The sequence below is a fragment of the Pelophylax lessonae genome, assembly GCF_965119305.1.
Source record: "Pelophylax lessonae genome assembly, chromosome: 10".
Classification (NCBI taxonomy): domain Eukaryota; kingdom Metazoa; phylum Chordata; class Amphibia; order Anura; family Ranidae; genus Pelophylax; species Pelophylax lessonae.
Genome location: NC_138777.1, coordinates 27,647,441 through 27,668,961, shown reverse-complemented (window position 1 = coordinate 27,668,961; position 21,521 = coordinate 27,647,441). Strand labels below are relative to the sequence as shown.

At 42.3% G+C, this 21,521-nt stretch overlaps 1 protein-coding gene across 1 annotated transcript in view; it reads right to left on the bottom strand.

Moving 5' to 3' along the window:
* Nucleotides 1–1,268: 1,268 nt before the first annotated feature.
* IFTAP (intraflagellar transport associated protein) overlaps nt 1,269–21,521 on the bottom strand; it is a 62,244-nt gene continuing 41,991 nt past the window's right edge. The window contains exons 5-6 of the mRNA XM_082269565.1: nt 16,038–16,150; nt 1,269–1,511 (exon numbers count right to left, since the gene is read on the bottom strand). Of these exons, the coding sequence (XP_082125691.1) occupies nt 1,344–1,511; nt 16,038–16,150 (281 nt within the window). The 3' untranslated portion in view covers nt 1,269–1,343. The remainder of the gene's footprint in view (nt 1,512–16,037; nt 16,151–21,521) is intronic.

Here is a 21,521-nt window from a genome sequence, read left to right as displayed (position 1 = left end):
ATACAATAAAATAAGATTCAATTCCATATGGCACATATACAAATATCAATTAGTATATGAAAATACTACTCCATCTACTAATATCTGATTAGCTGGGTATGAGAGTCGGTGTATATGTACAGATAAATATTATAAATTTTTTTTTTTTGGGATACTCAGGGTGTCACCACCGATGGGTATGTGTAGGTATATGTATTTCTCATGTGTGTGTGTGTATATATATATATATATGAGAAATATAAACAACTGCCATGTAGTATATTTGGTTGGCCTATATGGAGTAGTATTTTCATATACTAATTGATATTTGTATATGTGCCATATGGAATTGAATCTTATTTTATTGTATTTTAATGAGACTAGTATCCTTTTTTTTTTTTTTTTTTTTTTATTTATTATGTGTATTATCCTGACTTATGAAATTATTTTGGTAGATGGATGAGAGATAATGTGGAATTAATATGATCTGTCGACTATTGGTATTAGGAAATGCTGATATACTTTTAGGATACGTTTATGTATTTTAAGCAGGAGACAACCATTGCTATGTAGGGAATGTGATATCCAAACATGTATCTATAATAGCTCTGGTTAATATCTGCGCTGGTATTGTACTGTTTTAAATTGTATTTTAAATTGTATCTTAAACTGTATTTTAATATATGTTTTTTAAAAGTGGATAGCCCCTTGCTTCTCCCGTCCCAGCCAAGGTGGATAAGGATTATCGGTTACTGGCCCCTTTAAGAATACACAACTATATAACTAGGGCCGATGGTATCCCGGGTATATAGGGAAGGGCGTTAGCAGGAAGCAAGGTGGGACCTGAGGAAGGAGGCTCAGCCTCCGAAACGCGTTGTCCATAGTAACAGCAGAGGCAGTGCACCCGTGTCTTGAATCCCCCACCTCGCAGCTCCGTACAACTTGTGGCTCCGGCTTTGGCTGAGGCTCTCCTGAGGCGCTGTAGATCACGTTGGTATAGTGTGCAGGCGCACTAGAACCGGCATCCGGTGACCAGGCAACACAGGAAGTGAAGGAGAGCGGGGATACAGCGGTGGCAGCCGCGGATGAGGAGACCGCAGAGTCACCATCTGGAGGGACGGGAGGAGCGAGTAGCTCCTGTTGGAATGCTGTAAAGCGATTGTCTTAAAGGAAAAGTGTGAGTGCAATTCCAATGTACTGTTTTATTGTCCTTTATTAAAGCGTTATTGCCCGAGGTTGCGTGCGCTTTTCTTTACAGATTTGAATTCATTATTACAGAGCTGTGTGAATGGGTGTCTTATACAGCTGCCTTGGAGTTCATCTTTAAAACAATATCCGGATTTTCCCTCTGAAATAGAAATCCGTCATGAAGCTGTCAGGTTTTGCTCTTCTGTGACTTTGTCTTCCGTCTTTTGATGCCCCCTATCTTTCAAGAAGTCCAACTCCACCGCTGAAAATTTCGGGGTCAGCGCCACACAGTCGTAATCAAAGCTTTGGTCCAGAGCGAACGGTTGGATCTCATCATCTAGATGCTGAGGAGGAAGAAGCAGGGGTAAAAAGGTTGCCGGATTCTAGTATTATATCACACACCGGGTTAGGAGGCAAAGAACAGTTTGTAAACCTTTGTAGCCCAGAGCAACTTCATTTATGGTTCCTGGACTCTGCTCGTGGTTGGTGGTCTAAGCACAACTAGTGATCTCAACATATCGCATTATGGATTTTGCTTTTAAAAAGTAGGTAACGTAGATGGAGGTGTGAAATGGCTACTACTGCTGCAGGAGGAGTGAGTCTCCATAGAAGGGGGCAGACACAGGAAGGAGCTCCATTGGGGAGATCTTGCAGCATGACACTGGAATGCTCATTACAGTGGAAGCAAAAACCAAGATAGAATGGGGAAAAGTTCAAACCCTTGTTAGGTTTTTATTTTTCTCGGTGTCTTTTCTAGGTTTTGGTGACTGTTGTTACAAGTACAGAAATTAACATTTTTAAAGTTGTCACAGAATAAGGAGATGAGGGGAAATCTTCCAATGGGGACACCAGTTCTGGAGATAACTGTAAAAGTGGATTCCGGAAAACAAATGGTAAAAATTACAACAACGAGCTAAGAGACGCTTAGCAGTGGGCACTAGAGCAGTGGGAGTGTTTTTTTTTTCAATAGGAAACTATTGATTTGGACTATCAACTTTATCTGACCCTCACAGACCCCCTGAAACCCGTCCATGGACCCCAGGTTAAGAACCCCTGCCTTAGAGGATAAAAATATTGAACTATCATTGCTGACTTTGTTAACCCATTTTACCACCGGAGGATTTTGCTGTCTTACGTCCAGGCCACTTTTTGCGATTCAGCGCTGTGCGACTTTAACTGATAATTGCGCAGTCGTGCGACACCGTACCCAAACAAAATTTACGTCCTTTTTTTCCCCACAAACAGAGCTTTCTTTTGGTGGTATTTGATCACCTGTGCGATTTTTACTTTTTGCGCTATAAACAAAAAAAGAGCGTTTATTTTGAAAAAATAACAATATTTTTAACATTTTTTTATATGAAATTCCCCACCAAAAAAATGTAAAAATCTAATTTTTTTTTAAATTTTTGGCCAATTTGTTTTCTGCTACCTATGTTTGGTAAAAAAAATCGCAATAAGCTTATTTTGATTGGTTTGCGCAAAAGTTATTGCGTTTACTAAATAAGGGAAAGATTTCTGTCATTTTTGGTGTTTTTTTTTTTTAACGAGTAATGGCGGCGATCTGCGATTTTTTTTGCGGGACTGAGACATTGCGGCGGACAGATCGGACCCTTGACTGACATTTTTGACACTTTTGGGGGTACCAGTGACATTACTGCAGTAATCAGTGCTATACATATGCACTGTTACTGTAAAAATTACACTGGCAGGGAAGGGGTTAACTTTATTGGAGAGGGAGGGGTTAATGTATGCCTGGTGCTTACTGACATGTGTGGGGGGAGGTGACTGAGTGAGTCAGGGACAGATCGCATGTTCAGCTATGCTGAATCCTACAATCTGTCACTCCCTGTCACTTAGGAGATCCGCCCGCTCTGTTTACACAAGCGGGCGGATCTCCAAACTAGATTCCCAGACGATCGGGGAAGAGCAGCGGCGATCGCCGCTGCTCCTCCCCTGGCCCGACTCCCGCTGTGACTGAAAACAGCGGGAGCGCGCCTCCGGCGGTGCGCGAGCGCCGCCTACAGGGGGAGGAGTCCAGCGACGTAGTACTACGTCGCTGGACGATAACGAACCACTTTGCCGCAGTACGGTCAACGTGACCGGTCGGCAAGTGGTTAAAGCACAGTCACAGAATAAGGAGATGAGGGGAAAATCTTCCAATGGGGACACCAGTTCTGGAGATAACTTTAAAAGTGGATTCCGAAAAACAAATGGAAAAAATGACAACGAGCTAAGAGACGCTTAGTGGTGGGCACTAGAGCAGTGGGAGTGTTTTCTTTCATTTTTTTTTTTCAATAGGAAACTATTGATTTGGACTATCAACTTTATCTGACCCTCACAGACCCCCTGAAACCCGTCCATGGACCCCAGGTTAAGAACCCCTGCCTTAGAGGATAAAAATATTGAACTATCATTGCTGACTTTGTTAAGGTGCAGATTCCAGGGTTCCCATCTTTTTTATTGTATATTTTTTATTTGCAATAAAATAAATGGCCTTTTTATTCTGATAAGGTGCATATTAGGGATCGACCGATTGGCACCACAGATATATCGGAATCGGCCCCTGAGGTTACCGATATTGTCGATATTTCGGGAAAGTGCTGTACCGGAGTGATGCCTGCAGCTAGAGGCATCACCCCAGTACCGGCATCCATAGCCGACGGTCGGCTGTATTGTAATGACAACCAATGCGGCTGAGAAGCCGCTCGGCTGTAATTACAAGGAGCGGGATGGGACGTTCCCCCCCCCTCCCGCCGCCTTCCACAGCTCGCCCGGGTCTCCCGTCCCACCAGGAGACCCGGGCAATCAGCCTGCACCGCAGCCGAAGAGAAGATACAATCAAAGCCACATTCGGCTCTGATCAGGTCTCCTTGTAAAAAACCCGGAAGTGATGTCATAACATCACTTCCGGGTACTGGCGCCAGATTAAAAAAACTGACAGCATTCAAAACAGCCAAACTTGGCGTTTTGAATGCTTTTCTGTGCCGAGGAGGGGTTTGGGGTCTTTTAGACCCCCAGATCCGTCCACTAGGAGTACCTGTAAAGAAAAAAAAAAAAAAAGAAAAAAACATTTTTTATATGTCTGAAAATATCGGCAGATATCGGCCGATACCGATATCCAATGACCAAAATATCGGTATTGGCATAAAAAAAAAAAAAAAAAAAGATATCGGTCGATCACTAGTGCATATAGCTTAAAGCATAACTAAAGGTATAACTTTTATTTCATTTTGGATAGAGCAATGAAGGGTTATAACCCCAGTCATTTTTTTTTTACCATCTATGTCACATTGGGGAGATTTCCTTTCACTTCCTGTCCCATAGCCAAAGCTGGAAGTGAAAGAAATCCATAGTAGTCACCAGAATTAGTGTCCCCAATGGAAGATTTCCCCTCTATTCCTGTTCTGGTGACAACTCAACAGGTGGCATCAGAATCCTTGAAACAAAAGATACGGCATCTTCTTGCAAAATGTGGGGTTCCCAGCATTCTCAGTATCTCACCTGAAGGATTGTGATGGCACTCTCCCCAATGCAGAAGCTGGGTGTGAGGTACAGTAAGTAAATGTACTACTGTAACTTTTTTCAAAGGTGTGTTTTTTTACTGGTATCATACAGCAATTTTAAATAAGGGAAAGGGGCACTGTGCAATAACAAGGCCTTGCCTTTTAGTGCAAGGTCCACTTTAGGCTAATTTCACACCATTTCAATATTATCGCTTGCACAGTGCTCCTTGGGATGTTTAAAGCTTGGGAAATCTTTTTGTATCCAAATCCGGCTTTAAACTTCTCCACAACAGTATCTCGGACCTGCCTGGTGTGTTCCTTGTTCTTCGTGATGCTCTCTGTGCTTTAAATGGACCTCTGAGACTATCACAGTGCAGGTGCATTTATACGGAGACTTGATTACACACAGGTGGATTCTATTTATCATCATTAGTCATTTAGGTCAACATTGGATCATTCAGAGATCCTCACTGAACTTCTGGAGAGAGTTTGCTGCACTGAAAGTAAAGGGGCTGAATAATTTTGCACGCCCAATTTTTCAGTTTTTTATTTGTTAAAAAAGTTTGAAATATCCAATAAATTTCGTTCCACTTCATGATTGTGTCCCACTTGTTGTTGATTCTTCACAAAAAAATACAGTTTTATATCTTTATGTTTGAAGCCAGAAATGTGGCAAAAGGTCGCAAAGTTCAAGGGGGCCGAATACTTTTGCAAGGCACTGTGTATTATATATATATATATATATACACACACACACACACACAAAGTATCTCACAAAAGTGAGTACACCCCTCACATTTTTGTAAATATTTTATTATATTTTTTCATGTGACAACGCTGAAGAAATGACACTTTGCTACAATGTAAAGTAGTGAGTGTACAGCTTGTATAGCAGTGTAAATTTGCTGTCCCCTCAAAATAACTCAACACACAGCCATTAATGTCTAAACCACTGGCAACACAAGTGAGCACACCCCTAAGTAAAAATGTCCAAAATTGGGCCCAAAGTGTCCCTATTTTGGGTGGCCATGGCCATGAAGTTCACCAGATCTTCACAGGTTGCCACAGGAGTCCTCTTCCACTCCTCCATGATGACATCACAGAGCTGGTGGATGTTAGAGACCTTGCACTCCTCCACCTTTCATTTGAGGATGCCCCACAGATGCTCAATAGGGTTTAGGTCTGGAGACATGCTTGGCCAGTCCATCACCTTTACACTCAGCTTCTTTAGCAAGGCAGTGGACGTCTCGGAGGTGTGTTTGGGGTCGTAATCATGTTGGAATACTGTCCTACGAGTCAGTCAGTCAGCTCTGCTTCAGTATGTCACAGTACATGTTGGCATTCATGGTTCCCTCAATGAACTGTAGCTCCCCAGTGCCAGCAGCACTCATGCAGCCCCAGACCATGACACTCCCACCACCATGCTTGACTGTAGGCAAGGCACACTTGTCTTTGTACTCCTCACCTGGTTGCCGCCACACACGCTTGACACAATTTGAACCAAAGTAGTTTATCTTGGTCTCATCAGACCACAGGACATGGTTCCAGTAATCCATGTCCTTAGTCTGCTGAGGCCAGTAGTATGTACAGCAGTGAGCAGATGCCAGTAGTATGTATGGCAGTGGGCAGAGGCCAGTAGTATGTATGGCAGTGGGCAGAGGCCAGTAGTATGTACAGCAGTGAGCAGAGGCCAGTAGTATGTATGGCAGTGGGCAGAGGCCAGTAGTATGTACGGCAGTGGGCAGAGGCCAGTAGTATGTATGGCAGTGGGCAGAGGCCAGTAGTATATACAGCAGTGAGCAGAGGCCAGTAGTATGTACAGCAGTGAGCAGAGGCCAGTAGTATGTACAGCAGTGAGCAGAGGCCAGTAGTATGTACAGCAGTGAGCAGAGGCCAATAGTAGGTACGGCAGTGAGCAGAGGCCAGTAGTATGTACGGCAGTGGGCAGAGGCCAGTAGTAGGTACGGCAGTGGGCAGAGGACGGTAGTATGTACAGCAGTGAGCAGAGGCCAGTAGTAGGTACGGCAGTGGGCAGAGGATGGTAGTATGTATGGCAGTGTTTGTTTGCTGTGCAAACTTGCACTACAGTGTGAAGTGATGAGGTCATATAATGTATAACAGCAAGCAGAAGAGGCACAAAACTGTCTTGAATCTTTGAGCTTACTTCCTGGTCTGACCAAACACGGTGTCCTGGCTCCTAACACCGCTGGTAGCTGCTTCTTACGTCTCCCGGGTGGACTGGCCTTTGGTTTCCTTTACCAGTGCAGATAAGCGCACATTCTCCTAATCATGCGAGTTTGCATTTGGCTTGTGATTTTTCTCCATTTTTAATACATTTTTTATGCTGCACTTAGATCGCGCCCCCTTTTGTTTGGTTATTTTAAAGCTCCTACACTAAAAACTCAAAAAATGCTTATTGTATGTTATTGAGTGCATAATGTTCTACAGCAACATCATTTTTATTGTTCTGCTTCAAATGTTGGTTTTTCAGTAGGCTGATTCATCACAATAAAATAATAACAGTACAAAAAAAGAACAACAGTTGCCATCGTTACAGAACAGCAAAAACTTTTCTGTAAATGACAAACTGCTACCTGGCCTAGTTACTACTTGCTCCTCCCGTCTCATGTTGCATCTTTGCTATTAGGTCTTGTATCAATGGGTTTAAGGCATCCTCTTCTGACCCGCATTTCACTTTAAAGCTGCATTAAGCTCCTTTGAGGCTGGCTTTGCTTTGCCATTGAGGGGAGAGACAGGTTTGATACAAAAAAAAGCTGGTAGACACAAGCCCTAAAATGTTAGTGCATCGCAGAAATTAAAAAGCAGCATAATTCTTAAAGCTCCATTCTGGGCTGCTGCTAAATGTTCTGATGCCCCAAGCACTGCATGGGTTAAATTCTCATTTGGCTAGGCAGGAAAGAAGTATGTACAAATACTCAACCTATTCCTCGCTCCCCCAGCAGTCTGCTTTCTCCTATGTGGTCTGTAGCTACCAGTTGTGAATGGGCCTTTGCAGTCCTTGCATACAATGCATGACTGCTGGTCCTGCATTGTACGTGATGACGTCAGAGAGTTGTGACCATTTGGGCAGCAAAGCAAAGCTTCAGGGGAGCGGTCACACATAGAGGGGGGATCTTTAGGGGGGAGGAATAAGACAAATATTTCAATAGATTTCTTTACCCCCAGCCAAATGAGTATGCAGTGTGGGGGAGGGGGGGAGGGATCCCCCTACAAGGATTGCAGACCTGGGAATAAACGTCATGATTTTAACATTCACCGGTTCCGGACTGCCCGCCACCTTGTTACTGCGGCAGTGCAGCTCTCCTGCGCGAACTGACATATACCTACGTCGGTCGAGCACGCGCCGCCAATGGCGTGCTTCCGCCCCCCCACCCCAACTCTGCAGCGGGGATGCCAATGCACGGGGCAGGCGGCTCTGATTGCCGCCTGACACCCGCGATCGCTCCCTGCTGTGAGAGAAGAACAGTCAGCTGGTGTAAACACAGCCGACCGTTCTTCTCTCTGCAATGATCACAGAGCCTCTGTGATCCTTCTATATAGGATCACATGTCTTTATGATCATTTCACAAGCCACGCCCCCCACAGCAAACATTTAACCCCTTGATCACTTACTGCGTTAACCTCTTCCCTGCCAGTGTCATTATTACAGTAACAGTGCATATTTTTAGCACTGATTACTGTAGTAATGTCACTGGTCCCCCCAAAAGTGTAAAAAATGTCAGTTAGGGATCCGATCTGTCCGACGCAATGTTGCAGTCCCACAAAAAAAAAAATCGCAGATGGCCGCCATTACTAGGAAAAAAAGTAAAATAAATAAAAATTACATAAATCTTTCCCGTAGTTAGTAGGTGCAATAACTTTTGAGCAAACCAATCAAAATACGCTTATTGCGATTTTTTTTACCAAAAATATGGAGCAGAAAACAATTTGGCCTAAAATTTTAAATTAGATTTTTACATTTTTTTGGGAATGTTATATAGCAGAATGTAAAAAATATATATATTTTTTTTTTCTCAGAATTGTTGCTCTGTTTTTGTATATAGCGCAAAAAGTAAAGATCGCACAGGTGATAAAATACCACTAAAAGAAAGCTCTATTTGTGGGAAAAAAGGACATCAATTTTTTTATTGTCCGTTAAAATAACGCAGTGCCGAATCGCAAAAAATAGCCTGGTCATTAAGGGGGAAAATCTTCCGGTCCAGAAGTGGTTAAATACCAGAGTTATGGCAGCAGCTAGCTATGGATTATGGCAACATTGTTTTTTTCCCTTTCAGATAAAAGTGATCCTACCGGGGATTCGACACAAGATCACTTTTATAGGTGACGGGAGAGAAGAACCCCCCTCCCACCGCTTCCAGGTTGTTTTCGAACTTACTGGAGCCGTCAGGAAGCCTGGAAACTGATCCAATGTGGCCGATGGCTAGACAGCAAGGCTCTATGTCCTTGGAGGACCACAGTGACCTCTGATGTCACCTCCGGCTCTTGGGCTTAAAGACGTGATTTTCTTTTTTTTTTTTTAAGTCAAAGTGTCTATTTTTTTTTTTTTTTGCTTTTTGGGTTCTTTTGCTTTTTATTTGTGTCAATGTGTCTATTTTTTTTTTCCTTTTGCTTTTAGGATTCCCAGATCTCTCAATAAAGAGGACCTATCATGCTTATTTCTATTACAAGGGATGTTTACATTCCTTGTAATAGGAATAACAGTGATCCAAATTTTTTTTTTAAACATAAAGGGACAGTGAAAAAATAAAAAGTAAAATAAATTCCATAAAAAAAATTGAAAGCGTCCCACATACGCAAGTCGTGCCCACATATCTAAACGGTGTTCAAACCACACATGTGAGGTATCGCCACAAACCGTTAGAGTGCGAGCAATAATTGTAGCACATGATCCCCTCTGTAACTCTAAACAGGTAACCTGTAAAGCGTCGCCTATGCAGATTTTGAAGTACCGCAGTTTGTCGCCATTCCATGAGCGCGCACAATTTTACAACATGACATGTTAGGTATCTATTTACTCAGCGTAACATTATCTTTCACATTATATATATATATAAATTGGGCTAACTTTACTGTTTTGTTTGGTTTTGAAATTCATTAAAGTGTATTTTTTCCAAAAAAAAATTGTGTTTGAAACACTCCTGAGGAAACACAGTGTGATATAAAATATTGCAATGACTGCTATTTTATTCTCTGCGTCTCTGCTAAAAAATATATAATAATGTTTGGGGGTTTCTAAATAATTTTCTAGCAAACAAAATACTGATTTTTACAACAAATGTAAGAAAAAAGCCTGATCTTTAAGTGGTTAAATGGAGCCCAGAGTGGGGTTATAAAAACTATTCTGAGAGAGGAGGGGAAAGAAAACTTTCACAAAATTTAATAGCCAAAATATGAAAATGCATTTTTTTTATAAACAGTGATAAACCCGTTTGTATGGAAATTGATATACAGTGTGAAAGACAGCAAATGCGCAGTAACGGATGAAGCTCTTCTTGCAGGGACACTACATCTAATCACCCTTCATGATAACATAGTGGTCACATGTAGGCTTTATTGACAAAATATGCCTTCAGCCAACAGATGAACACTACCACCTTCAGGATGTAGAGGGATTTGCAATGTCATCTATTTAATCATGTAATTGTTAGATACAATCACATTATAAAAAAAAACATAATTTAAAAAAAAAAAAAAAATGAAAGAAAGAAAATGTAAAAAAAGTTGTTTAGTTTTAATTTACTTCATGGTGAGCCTATAATAAAAATAGTTAACTGTTATTATAAAGTAGTTAGTTGTTTAAATAGTGTACCAAATAAAAGCCTTCTATGTACTTAAAATGGATTCCCGAGATATAACTATTTCTAAAACTGCACCCCCTTTCTAACACCTATACTAATTACCCTGTGGAGGAAAGATGCATATGCTTACCTATTCCCAGGCTGGTCTGGTCTGGTCATGCGATCTGAGCCGGAGCCAGCTACAGGGGAGAGGAGAGAGCGCTCTAACAGATGGAATGCCTGAGTAGTGACGTCAGTACTGTAACAAGTTCATCTAGAGCCCAGGGTGAAAATGCCAAACTGCGCTCCCCCAATATATATGAGCAATATGTGTCAGCAAAAATCCCCCCACAAAAACACTGACCACTAGTCTGCATGCTTACCTTCTAAGCATAAATTCCCCCTCCTCCCAGTACAAAGCCACCCCCCGTGCTGAATTCCCCCTCTCTCAGCACAAATCTTAGCCTTCCTATCCCCCAAATTCCTTCCAGCTCAAATGCCCCCCTCCCCCCAAAAACACTCACCCCTCCTAGCACAATCCTCTACCCCTAAAATTTCCCCTTCTAATACACATCTTTTCTCCTCCCCTTCCAGCACAAATTATCCCCAAATCCTCTCTGATAGCACAAATCTTTTAATCTTCTTCCCCCCACCCCCCTTCCAACACAAATCCCCGCAAATCACCACTCTTAACACCCCCCCCCAATTTCCCCTCCTAGAACAGTACTTATCCCCTGCTGCCCCCCAAATGCCCCCTTTTAACACAAATCCCCTCCTCCCATCTCTTTGTGGTGCCCCTTACTTCACATGATACCAAAGTGCCCAGGGCAGCCGTTCTTCCTGCTCACCCCTTGTCCTGGCCCTAAGTGACGTCACCCATAGCCTTACTAGGGGCCATCCATTGTTGCCGCTCCCCCCCCCCCCCCCCCCCGAAGTGGCTGCTAGCTGACATAGGGGAATCGATCATGTGGCCGGTCTGGATCGTCTTGAGGACAGGTATGTAGATGCATCTTTCTTCCACAGTATAGTAGCTAGTATAGGTGTGGGGGGGGGGGGGGGGGGTAGCAGTTTGAAGATTAGTTAGTTGTATCCCGGTAGTCTAATAAAAAAAAAAAAAAAAAAAGCATTAAAATGATTTAGGTATTAGTTATATAGTAATTGTCAAGATAACCGATGCACGCTGGTTCTGTTAACTTAGGCCTGGGCATTTAGAAGGGTTAAATGTTTGCTGCCCTTGTGATGTCCCATTATCAATAGACACCAATGTTTGCTCCTGATATTAAAAAACAATATACACCACGCAAAGTCCAAATATTATAAATATTTAGTGGAACTCATCGGCGGAGATAGGGTAGCCTCAGTTTTTAGCAAGTCCATAAAACATAAACTCCCAATACAGCTCAGCCCCCAGTGGGAAATATCCCGCTTATTGAAGCATGACCAGAGCACAGAATACACAGCCCCATACTGGAGTGTTAATATTTTATAGCTATGTTTGTTCCTTTCACTTGCTAATATTTTTCTTGGAAAGTTCTCCTTGGAGAGTGTACACATAGAAGGAGGTCAAGGGGCCAGTCTGGGCCTCCCGCACAACGCGCAGGGCGTCTTCTGTTCACCGCTAAACTAATTAACGAGTTTTAGTGATGTGATTAGGGAAGGTAAAAGAACACTATACCGGATATATAACAAGTTAATAGTACATATCCATATTCCCTTATATATTACTTTATTATAACTAAAAGATTATCCCAGAACTGCAACTATATAGATTTATCTATGTAATGTCTACTAACCTTTGCCGGCATATTTTTCCATTCCACATGTCCTTAAAGCGCAGTTCCACCCAAAAGTGGAACTTCCGCTCATTTGATTCCTCCCCCCCCCCCCCTTCCCTGGCAGGGCCATCTTACCGAATGGGCACGCTAGGCAGTAACCCAGGGGCCCCACCTGCCCAGCGACCCAGCCCAAGCCAAGCATTAGTCCCGATTCGCATGTGCATCCCGCCACCGAACTCAGCAGGTGGCAAGCGTCTGTCAGCCCTGCGCTGCTGTCAGGCCACTTGGGCCATGGAGGGGCGCCCACAACTGCAGGAATGCCTGTCCACCTCGGGAACAGACACACACAGGACAGTGAAGTCTGACTCCCGTCTGTGTGTGTTCACCGGACCCAGCCGCCGAACTTGGAAGCTGTCATTAGCCTGGCACTGCTGTACCAATAAATATCGCCTTATCATTTTTATTCTCCTGGTTGATTGTGTAGGCGGGGCCCCAGTGCACTGCATTGCCTGGGGCCCTTTAATGCTCTTAAGATGGCACTGCCCTCTGGTGCCACATTTGGCACCTTTCAGGGGGGAGGGGGGAACGGTTACCTGTTTTTGAAAGGTACCTTTCCCTACTTCCTGGAGATGGGAATGGCTGTCCCTCAGAAGCTTGGCCCCTTCCTCCTTCCCCCGCCGCTGAGCCAATCCGAATGTGCAGCGCAACAGGGACCCGCCTGTGAAGCCGCAAGTGTTTCTCAACCTTTGTTCAGTCAAGGCACCCTTTAAAATATGGACAGGCTCCAGGCACCCCATTCTAAAATGTAAAAAAAATGATTTCTATAGTTTTATATAATGTGGAAGCATCAACACACATAGGACATCCAACGTTAGAGGTGATTTATTCTTCCAAAGCAACTATACTTTTCCACATTAGTAACGACTAGTATTCCAGTGTTTCTCTTCTCCCTCAGTTTCTCTCCATTTAGCTAATGTGACCCCAGTGTTGATGGAGAGGGGCAGGGGAGGACTGCTGTTCAGGCGATCAACACCCTCCTTATCAACACTGATGACATCACTGGTTGTTAGGATGCCAGTGGCTGAAAGGTTGAAATGGTGCACAATAAAAACCCATGGCTTTGTGTAACTAAAAGACAGGCTTGGTCCACCTGCTGGCTTGTATACAATTTTGGGCAATTTTTAGGCATTTTGTCAAGGCACCCCTGAAGAAACCCAAAAGCATGGTTGGAAAAGGCTGGAGTAAGTGAAGATCATAACCTCTGTCAGTTTTTTTTTTTCCCATCTGTGTCCCATAGGGGAGGTATTCCTTCACTTCCTGTTCCATAACCAACACAGGAAGTGAGAGGAAATCCCTGCAAATTAACTAAATCAGCTCAGGGAGATTTACCCTCCTTAATGACCAGGCCATTTTCTGCGATACGGCACTGCGTTATTTTAACTGACAATAGCAAGGTCGAGTGACACTGTACCCAAATAAAATTGATGTCCTTTTTTCCCCCACAAATAGAGCTTTATTTCGGTGGTATTTGATCACCTCTGAGTTTTTTATTTTTTGTGCTATAAACAAAAAAAGACTGACAATTTTGAAAAAAAATATATATATTTCCTTTTACTTTCGGTTATAAAACATGTCCAATAAAAAATCTATAATCTCTTCATAAGTTTATACCATAATGTATTCTGCTACATATTTTTGGTAAAAAAAAAAAAAAAATCACAATATTGATTGGTTTGCGCAAAAGTTATAGCATCTATATACTAGGAGATATATAGTGGAATTTTTATATATTTATTTATTTTTTATACTAGTAATGGCAGCAATCAACAACTTAGCGAGACTGTGATGGTGTGGCGGCCAATTGGACATTAACTGACACTTTTGACAGTCTGCGTGAACCGGTGACACTAATACAGTTATCAGCGATCGTTGAATGCCAGGTCACTGTACTAATGACACTGACTGGGAAGGGTTTAAACATCCAGCGCGATAAAAAGGGTTAATTGTGTGCCAAGCCAGTGTTTTTGTGTTCTCTGTGTGCTGCTTTTACTAGGGGAAGAGATGGAAATTTTTCCCTGCAGGAACACAGAACCCATCACTTCCTACCCTTCTGACAATAGGCAGGTGCCGGCGGACATCGAGTGCCCGGCACCCACAGATGGGCTTCTGTTGTGAGTAATCACAGCAGAAATGGTGCGCCGGCGGCATCCTTACCTCCTACTCCCCCGAGTGGCTGTGAGTCTCCTCCTGCCGTGCGACTCCTCCCTCGTCCTGGCCAATGGCCATTAATTCGGTTCTCTTTTCAGTTAATTGGGAAAGGGGACTCACGACCCGCTTCCTGATTGGCTGGGAGGAGAATCAGTGTGATAATAGCGAATATTCATTCGCTATTGTCATACAACTGGGTGGGCTCAGGGCGCAGTGCTCTGCGCCCCGAGCCCACCCATTTTTGAAGCCTATTAGAGCCTCTGGCCTCTGGCTCTAATCAGGTGCCTAAAAAAAAAAAAACATTGGAATCTACGCGTCCGGCGCCCTGCATGAAGATTAGGGGGCGGATAAATCGATGGGGGGGGGGGAGTGGCGCCCCCAATGGACGGGCTGCCACTGTTCAGCGCATAGCTGCCTCCCTTTAGCAATAAACTGTTATAGGGTGGTCAGCAAGTGGTTAAAGAGCTTCATCCTCTCTAATTGTATGCATCACCTTGGATGGGTTCCATTGAAGAATGGCAATATTTTAGTGCAGAGATTGTACACCAAGATATGAAAAAACATATCCAAGAAAATCTTATAGTAGAATTATAGGCAAAACTTTTTCTGCATCTTGTGAGGGTTATAACCCCTGTCTTTTTTTTTTTTTTTTTTTTTGCCATCTGTGTCCCATTGGGGAGATTTAGGGTTAGGGTAAATGTTTTGCATTCTGTGAGGGTTATAACCCCTGTCATTTTTTTTTTTTTTTTTTTTGCCATCTGTGTCCCATTGGGGAGATTTATCTTCACTTCCTGTCCCAAAGTTAAACAGGAAGTGAGAGGAAATATCTGCAAATTAAGGGAATCCCTTGGGGCCCCCCAGGTCACCAAGTAGTGCCCCCCGCTGGAAGATTTGCCCTCTATTACTTTTCGGGGGTCAACTCCAAATTTGGGATTTTCTTTTACTTTCAATGATAATGGTAAACAGGACAAATAGAGAGAGGGGACATCTCCATAATGGGGGGCACAGACAGTAATAAACACCTGACAGGTGTTCTAATCCCTCTCCACTCTATCCAAAACTAAAATAAAAATGGGTTGCCTTTAGTTATACTTTAAGATGCAAGCCAAAATTGGAGAAGCTGTAGAACTCCCATTATCCTCCGTTGAAGAGTTTGCTCCTGATTTTATGGTCACAGTGACCATGCTTTCACCAGACAGTTAGGCTACTTTCACACTTGTGCGACTTGTCCTGCCACTTGGGACTGCAAAGTCGCATGATAAGTCATACCCTATGATTTCCAATGGGTAGAGTTTATAACTGTTCGACATCAAGTCACACGACTTCAAAGTAGTCCCTGCACTACTTTGGTCCGACTTTGATGCGACTTGAGGTCCATAGAACTCAAGAACACACAAGCATTGCTTCAAAGGCGTGTCAAAGTCACGCGGCTTTCAGGTCGCACAAGTGTGAAAGGGTCCCGAGTAAAGGAAACTCTAAAGCAGGGATACAGACATCAACAGAAATCTCTCAGAAGTTCTAGCCTTTACTAAAAGAAATTGGCTTATCCTCAAACATTATAATGAAATTAATAATTTTCCGCATACCTCATCAGGTGTAGTCTGCTGCTGGAAGGATGTCTGAATATCCAAACATGTACTTCTTATAATGGGCTTATCATTAAATGACGCTTCCGTGTCTGCTTCTCCTGGATTTAATACTAGGAAAGATAAGACTTCAGTGAAATCGCAAATTACAAATTTACAGATTTTGTATCCGCAAGTTTTTTTCCTGAAAATCTTATAATAACAAGGTAAAATTAGCATTTTTTGCTAGAAAATAACTTCGAACACCCAAACAAAAATATATATTTTTTTAAAAGCAGGGGCCCTGGGACTGTTGCAATGGTCACGCAATATTTGTGCAGCTGTTTATCAAACAAATATTTTCAAGAAAAAATACACAAAAATTTATTGTAGTGCCCTCGAGCACAATAGAATACCCAGTTTGGTAAAATATAAAAGATGAGGTTGCCAGTGTTAATTTTGGCAGCAAATTTCAATTTAGTTCTAGTCATAGTCTTTCGACTAAAATGCAATTTTTGTTTTAGTCATATGTTAGTCATCTGAATTATTTTAGCTTTAGTCATATTTTAGTCAACTAAAACCTCCAGTACATTTTAGTTGACTAAAACCTCCAGTACATTTTAGTTGACTAAAACTTCCAGTACATTTTAGTTGACTAAAACCTCCAGTACATTTTAGTTGACTAAAACCTCCAGTACATTTTAGTCAACTAAAATCTCACATTTTTGTCAACTAAAATCAAATGGGTTTCGACAAATTGTAATACATTAAACATTTCTCTAAAATTTCCAAACTAATTATATACCCCAGGAGTAAAAATCTAATAATATGGTATTATTTATGGTATTAAGGTTTGAAAATGCACTACAGACACAGATTTAGCCATTGTGATATATAACGTCTTTATAAAAAATAAAACAATAAAAACAAACAAAAATATTGCTTTTTGACAAACAGAAGTGCAACTTTAAAATACAAAAAAAAAATTGTGAACGTTATTGGCTGTACTGTCATTGCTTATACAGTCAGGTCCATAAATATTGGGACATCGACACAACTCTAATCTTTTTGGCTCTATACACCACCACAATGGATTTGAAATGAAACAAACAAGATGTGCTTTAACTGCAGACTTTCAGCTTAAGTTTGAGGGTATTTACATCAGAATCAGGTGAAAGGTGTAGGAATTACAACAGTTTGTATATTTGCCTCCCACTTTTTAAGGGACCAAAAGTAACGGGACAATTGGCTGCTCAGCTGTTCCATGGCCAGGTGTGTGTTATTCTCTCATTATCCCATTTACAAGGAGCAGATAAAAGGTCCAGGAGTTCATTTCAAGTGTGCTATTTGCATTTGGAATCTGCTGCTGTCAACTCTCAATATGAGATCCAAAGAGCTGTCACTATCAGTGAAGCAAGCCATCATTAGGCTAAAAAAACAAAAAAAACCCATCAGAGAGATAGCAAAAACATTAGGTGTGGCCAAATCAACTGTTTGGAACATCCTTAAAAAGAAAGAATGCACCGGTGAGCTCAGCAACACCAAAAGACCCTGAAGACCACGGAAAACAACTGTGGTGGATGACCGAAGAATTCTTTCCCTGGTGAAGAAAACACCCTTCACAAAAGTTGGCCAGATCAAGATCACTCTCCAGGAGGTAGGTGTATGTGTGTCAAAGTCAACAATCAAGAGAAGACTTCACCAGAGTGAATACAGAGGGTTCCCCACAAGATGTAAACCATTGGTGAGCCTCAAAAACAGGAAGGCCAGATTAGAGTTTGCAATACAACATCTAAAAAAGCCTTCACAGTTCTGGAACAACATCCTATGGACAGATGAGACTAAGATCAACTTGTACCAGAGTGATGGGAAGAGAAGAGTATGGAGAAGGAAAGGAACTGCTCATGATCCAAAGCTTACCACCTCATCAGTGAAGCATGGTGGTGGTAGTGTCATGGCGTGGGCATGTATGGCTGCCAATGGAACTGGTTCTCTTGTATTTATTGATGATGTGACTGCTAACAAAAGCAGCAGAATGAATTCTGAAGTGTTTCGGGCAATATTATCTGCTCATATTCAGCCAAATGCTTCAGAACTCATTGGACGGCGCTTCACAGTGCAGATGGACAATGACCCAAAGCATACTGCGAAAGCAACCAAAGAGTTTTTAAAGGGAAAGAAGTGGAATGTTATGCAATGGCCAAGTCAATCACCTGACCTGAATCTGATTGAGCATGCATTTCACTTGCTGAAGACAAAACTGAAGGGAAAATGCCCCAAAAACAAGCAGGAACTGAAGAGTTGCAGTAGAGGCCTGGCAGAGCATCACCAGGGATGAAACCCAGCGTCTGGTGATGTTTATGCGTTCCAGACTTCAGGCTGTAATTGACTGCAAAGGATTTGCAACCAAGTATTAAAAAGTGAAAGTTTGATTTATGATTGTTAATCTGTCCCATTACTTTTGGTCCCTTAAAAAGTAGGAGGCACATATACAAACTGTTGTAATTCCTACACCGTTCACCTGATTTGGATGTAAATACCCTCAAATTAAAGCTGAAAGTCTGCAGTTAAAGCACATCTTGTTTGTTTCATTTCAAATCTATTGTGGTGGTGTATAGAGCCATAAAGATTAGAATTGTGTCCATGTCCCAATATTTATGGACCTGACTGTATTACCTGAATATATTAGCAACATTAATTATTGAGGAAAAAAAATAAAACAAAGCCTTAATTGTTTCTCTTTCAGCAGCTTAGTAGATGCCCCTTACTTATGCTTATGCGGTAGTGCAGTACATGTTTAAACTTTAATGTGCTATTATTACAGACTCTGGATGGAATTGTGTTGCCAATTTAGAAATGGCCAGCAGAGTAGAGTTAATTTTGATGTCAATTTTCAATTTAGTTTTAGTCATAGTCCTTTGACTAAAATGCCATTTTAGTTTAGTCGTATTTTAGTCATCTGAATTGTTTTAGTTTTAGTCAAATTTTAGTCAACTAAAACAGTGTTAATTTAGTCGCCGAAAATATTTTAGTTGACTAAATTAACCCTGGAGGTTGCTGTGAGTAAATCGATACCAAACATGTCTAGACTTAAAATTGCATGCACCTGAGAAATGGCAACAAATGACAGTACCTAAAATTATTTCTAGGTGATGCTTTAAAAGTCTTTACAAGTTATAAGTATAGAGGTAATCTTGAATGATGGACCTAGAATTACTGCACTGATGTTCGTGGCGATACCTCCCATGTGTGGTGCAATCGCTGTTTACATAAGCGTGCAGGACCTTTGAGTACATTTCCATTTGTGTGTGTGCACCGGGGAAGGGGGCGGGCAGGGGTGATATATTTTTTTTACTATTTTTATTTAATTTTTTCCTACATTTCTTTTTTTATTTTATTAGGAAAGCCCTCTATGTGATAGTTTTAGGCAGTGACAGATACTCTTTATGGAAATATCAGGGGTCTATTGGAACCCCTAATGTGTCCCCTACCCTCCAAAAGCACAGATCATGTTTTCCCCTTCCAGGTTATGGCCCCAACAGTGCTCACTGGAAAATTCAGAAGTTTAGAAATCCTTCTGTAACCAATGCCACCCATATATTTTTAAAACAATAAGGTTGTGAAGGTCATGAGATGTTTCTTGTGTGACACCTTGGTAATGAGACACTTTGTTGTAGGCCATCAGGTGAGACTGAAGCAGCTGATACTAATTTGCACTGACAAGGGGCAGAATTGCTTTCTAATTACTAACAGATTTCAACTGAGGTCTCGGCTTTCCATGCCTTTTTTCACCTTCCTTTCTTCATGCGTTCAATACTTTTTCCCTGTGTCATTCCATTTTATTACATATAACTTCATTTTTTCACTTGTTTTGGTTTATTTGTATGTATGGATTGCATGGGTTGTTACTGACATGTGGTGACAATTTCATGTCAATAGCACCTTTAGAAATATATTTACCTAGAAAAATGGTGACGTGTTCAAAACCTATTTTACCCGCTGTATATGTATGTCAGTCAGCAAATGGTTAAAGCAGATCTAAATCTGCAGTTTTCATTCTAAGATTATTTGTGATCCTGCCATGAAGGTTTTTGTTCAGTTACTTCCTGGTATGGGGTGACACCTGTCTCTTAAATGTACTCCTGAGTTGTCACCCTGCCTCACGCTTGCCTGCTGGAGAGTACAAGTGGCCGTGCTGACTTGTATAGCACAGTAGGGATCGACCGATTATCGGCAAAGCCGATATATCGAGGGCTGATATGCACTTTCCCCGATATATCGGAATCGGCCATCAAGGGTACCGATATTACCCATATTTCGGAAAGTGCTGTACCGGAGTGATGCCTGCAGCTAGAGGCATCACCCTGGTACCGGCATCCATAGCTGATGGTCGGCTGTCTTGTAATGACAACCGAAGCGGCTGAGAAGCCGCTCGGCTGTCATTACAAGGAGCGGGAGGGGACTGGTTCATGCCTGTCATGCCAGCCCTACGCTTCATTCGTTCCTCCTAGCTCCGGGCCTTCCTGGGCCAGATAACATCACATGCAGTCCAGTGCATATTTTTTTTTTTGCATCAAAAATGCATGGAAAGCAGATTATATAGCTTTCAATTAGGGATTGACCGATATATCGGGGGCTGATATGCACTTTCCCCGATGGTCGGCTGTCTTGTAATGACAACCGATGCAGCTGAGGAGCCGCTCGGCTGTCATTACAAGGAACGGGAGGGGACGCCCCCCCCCCCTTCTCGCCGCCTTCTGCAGCTCGCCCGGGTCTCCCGTCCCACCGGGAGACCCAGGCAACCAGCCTGCACGGCCACCGAAGACCCGATCAAAGCCGCATTCGGCATTCTCCATGCAAAAACCCGGAAGTGATGTCATGACATCACTTCCAGGTACTGGCGCCAGATTTAAAAAAATGACAGCATTCAAAACAGCCAAACTTGGCGTTTTGAATGCTTTTAAGTGCAGAGGAGGGATTTGAGGTCTTTTAGACCCCAAGATCCCTCCACCACAGTACCTGTCAGGTAAAAATAAAAAAAAAACATTTTTTATTTATATGTACGAAAATATCGGCCCATATCGGCCGATACCGATGACCAAAATATCGATATCGGCAATGAAAAAAACGATATTGGTCGATCACTATAGCACAGACATGGTCAATCGTTGTCACTATCAGGAAGCCGGTCTAGAACTAGTCGACTTCGAAAATTATTTATCAGAAAAAAAAAAGGCATACGAAAATTTCCTGCAAAGGGCTAAACCAAGAGACATGTCGTCAGTGCATACTAATAAAGAATTTCACCAGGAACGTATCGGCAAAATGAAGAAATCAGAAATGCTGCACGTCAAATTCCGTCCGGCAGATGCCTGGGAAAGTGGCAGGGCTATTTTTGAAGTCGAGTCAGAGAAAATAAACATGTTTGCGATTAGCGCCAGTCACGGCCACAAGAGCGGAGCAATCAGTCTGTGTTTACCGGGAAGATGTGTCAGACAGGGAACA